This window comes from Buceros rhinoceros, unplaced genomic scaffold, assembly GCF_000710305.1.
Source record: "Buceros rhinoceros silvestris isolate BGI_N320 unplaced genomic scaffold, ASM71030v1 scaffold4704, whole genome shotgun sequence".
Classification (NCBI taxonomy): domain Eukaryota; kingdom Metazoa; phylum Chordata; class Aves; order Bucerotiformes; family Bucerotidae; genus Buceros; species Buceros rhinoceros.
Genome location: NW_010408689.1, coordinates 22,725 through 25,510, shown reverse-complemented (window position 1 = coordinate 25,510; position 2,786 = coordinate 22,725). Strand labels below are relative to the sequence as shown.

The window sequence follows — 2,786 nt, the reverse complement described above, 5'->3', positions numbered from 1 at the left end:
CAGCAGCTGCACACCAGCGCAGATATGCCCGAGGACTTGTTTTACTTGAAACATCTTGGGTTGGACTAGATGATCTTTAAAGGTCCCTTCCTACCCAAAACATTCTAAGACCTCACACAGATGCCCCAAAACTTTGCTGCTCCATTAGCCTGCTTCCAGTGTCCAAAATGGCTTTGGAGGTCGGCAGCTGGAGCAGCTTTACAGCATTCCTGTCAGCCTGGAACAGGGCCCTGTTGCAGCCCTACTCCAAAAGATCCACTAGTGTGATGTTATGCTGTGATTATGCATCACTATGTGATGGCAATTCTTGCAGAAATCAAACTCTAGCAAATAGGTGATGCCAAATTAGATCAAAGAAGGGCCCAAACCCCATTGTCCTTGGTCAGTCTGCCTGCACTAGAATGACAGTTTTAGGAGCAATTACCAATTCTTAATTACCTAAAGTGAAAGCATAGAACTGTGTTGGCCCTAAAGGAAATAGTGACTGGATTTCTGTGTGATGTAGCCATTATCATACATACATTATCAACACATACACTATATACGAGTATTTGTTTATTATGGATGACGACACTGATTGGGGTATCCAAGAACTAGGAGACCATTTAAGGCAGAACAGCGGGCTGGAAAAATAGAAGTTGGCTGAGTCCTCCTCTAAGGACATTTAAAAAACACCCAAAACCTGAAGAAGGTGGTATATTTCAGACTTGTAATTGAGTCTTAGACAACAGGAACTGATGAGTGTATAACCTTTAAAATAGCATAAATTACCATAGCATTTAAAATAATTAGCTTTTCATAGTGTCTGTCTACAGCAATAGCTGCTGCTACAGTTCATTTACTTGTATGTAGCTAAAAATACAGAATCACAGAATCGTTTTGGTGGGATGAGACCTTTAAGATCATCCACTCCAACTGTTAACCCTGCACTGTCAGGGTCCCTAAACCATGTCGTTCAGCACCACATCTACATGTCTTTTAAACACCTCCAGGGATGGGGACTCCACCACCTCCCTGGGCAGCCTGTTCCAATGCTTCACAACCTGCTCTGTAAAGAAGTTTTTCCAAATATCCAACCAAAATTTCCCCTGGTGCAACTTGAGGCTATTTGCCTCATTAATCTACATTATTAAAAATGTACTAAAAAGAAAAATAAACAAATTTTGCTATCCATGCAATTTTAAAGCATTAAAAAAATGAAAAGCATTAAAACCCGAAAACAAAATGCAATGGAAAGTATTTTGGAATGAACCTGAACATATAACAAAAAAAGCTTTTTTAGCTTATGAAAAAGAAAACGTGTAAGGGGGGGGCTTAGTGAGGAGTTATTTTATAACTAAGATTTTTAGAGTTACTCCGTAGGTTTCAAATAGGACTAATTTCTACCAGGTTGCCTTCAAGGTCATTCCCTGCCTCAAAATTAAACATTCTTTCCACCTAACTTCAACAGTATACTTCTATAGTTGTGCTTTATAAAGTTGCTTGTTAGAAATCAGTTGCTTGTTCAGCACATTTTCTTGCTGAGGTAGCTGTTTGTCTTAAATATACTGTTTTCAAGAAAATGTGACAAATGGCTGTTGGAGAAAGCTGGTTCATTTCCTCTTCAGGGTAGTTTTGTGAGAGTCGTTAACTGGGGGACCCGTAGGACTGCTTTCTTTCCTGTGCTTATGCGAGAACTCTACTATGAAGAGGGAATCGAAATCCTGCTGAGTACAGTTGGGTTGCCTGTTTTCAGAAGCTGTAATACTGAAGAGAAAAAAAAACCAGCCAGCTTTATTTCCTATTGTTTGCTATATTGCAGAAGAAATCAAAATAGTTTAAGTTAAGACGACGACTGGAAAATTGGAAATATTTTTTCTGGGTCTCACAGAGACCAGAAATTTTGTCCCTATTTTTGAAATTTTTTCGAGTCACCTCTGAGAGAGGAAATTCAGTTTCTCCTAACTTGATTATTTTGCAAATATGATAAAAATTTAAGATTTAACAAAAAGGGCTGGAAATAAATGTGACGTGTTAGATCAGAATGTCTTCCCAGAAAACAAGGGAAATCTCTAGAGTCCTGCAACAAAGCACAGGGTTCAACTAATGTTTTTTTCTTTTTCCCACCTCATCCACCAAAAACAGTGGAAATTTCAGATTCTGTTCCATCAACCCCACTGGCAAAGGAGGTAGCCAAAAGATTCTCTACGCCTGATGCTAACCCTGTGTCAACAGAACCAGCCTGGCTTGCGTTAGCCAAGAGGAAAGCAAAAGCCTGGAGTGACTGTCCACAGATCATAAAGTAAACTGTACAATTACATCTCTATTGCTGACTATTAATTGCTTTCTTTTATTTATTCAGCTTTTTACATACGACAACTGAAAATGCATGTATTGAAGGACTGAAAACTGAACTGAATTACCATTTTGCTCTAGCTCACTGTAAAGCCTACTCAAGTCATATATTCCATTGCTTTTGACAAATAGCTAAATGAGGTCATGGCAAAAATTTGAGAGCCAGACTCTCAAAATTCTAAGAATGCTCAGATACTGGATGTAAATTTTAGCAAGTACCATAATAAGGGCCAGAACTGAATAAGGGTTCAGAAGCTCTTTAAATTCTGTGGGTATTTGATTCTGGAATTTTAGATCTCTACACTTCAGTGAAGATCTCAGAAATTTTTTTCAATATTCCACTGTTGAAAACAAAGGCAAGATGTATGTTGAACCTCCTCTTATTCCTATTTTTTTTAAGTGTTTTACTGTATGAATTGTCAGTTCTACCTGCTATTTGAAAGCTTCTCCCC

General features: G+C 38.4%; 1 protein-coding gene across 1 annotated transcript in view; it reads left to right on the top strand.

Moving 5' to 3' along the window:
• The window catches only part of KIAA1211 (KIAA1211 ortholog), a 40,710-nt gene extending 37,924 nt beyond the window's left edge, over positions 1–2,786 (top strand). The window contains exon 10 of the mRNA XM_010134943.1: positions 2,125–2,786. Within this exon, the coding sequence (XP_010133245.1) occupies positions 2,125–2,285 (161 nt within the window). The 3' untranslated portion in view covers positions 2,286–2,786. The remainder of the gene's footprint in view (positions 1–2,124) is intronic.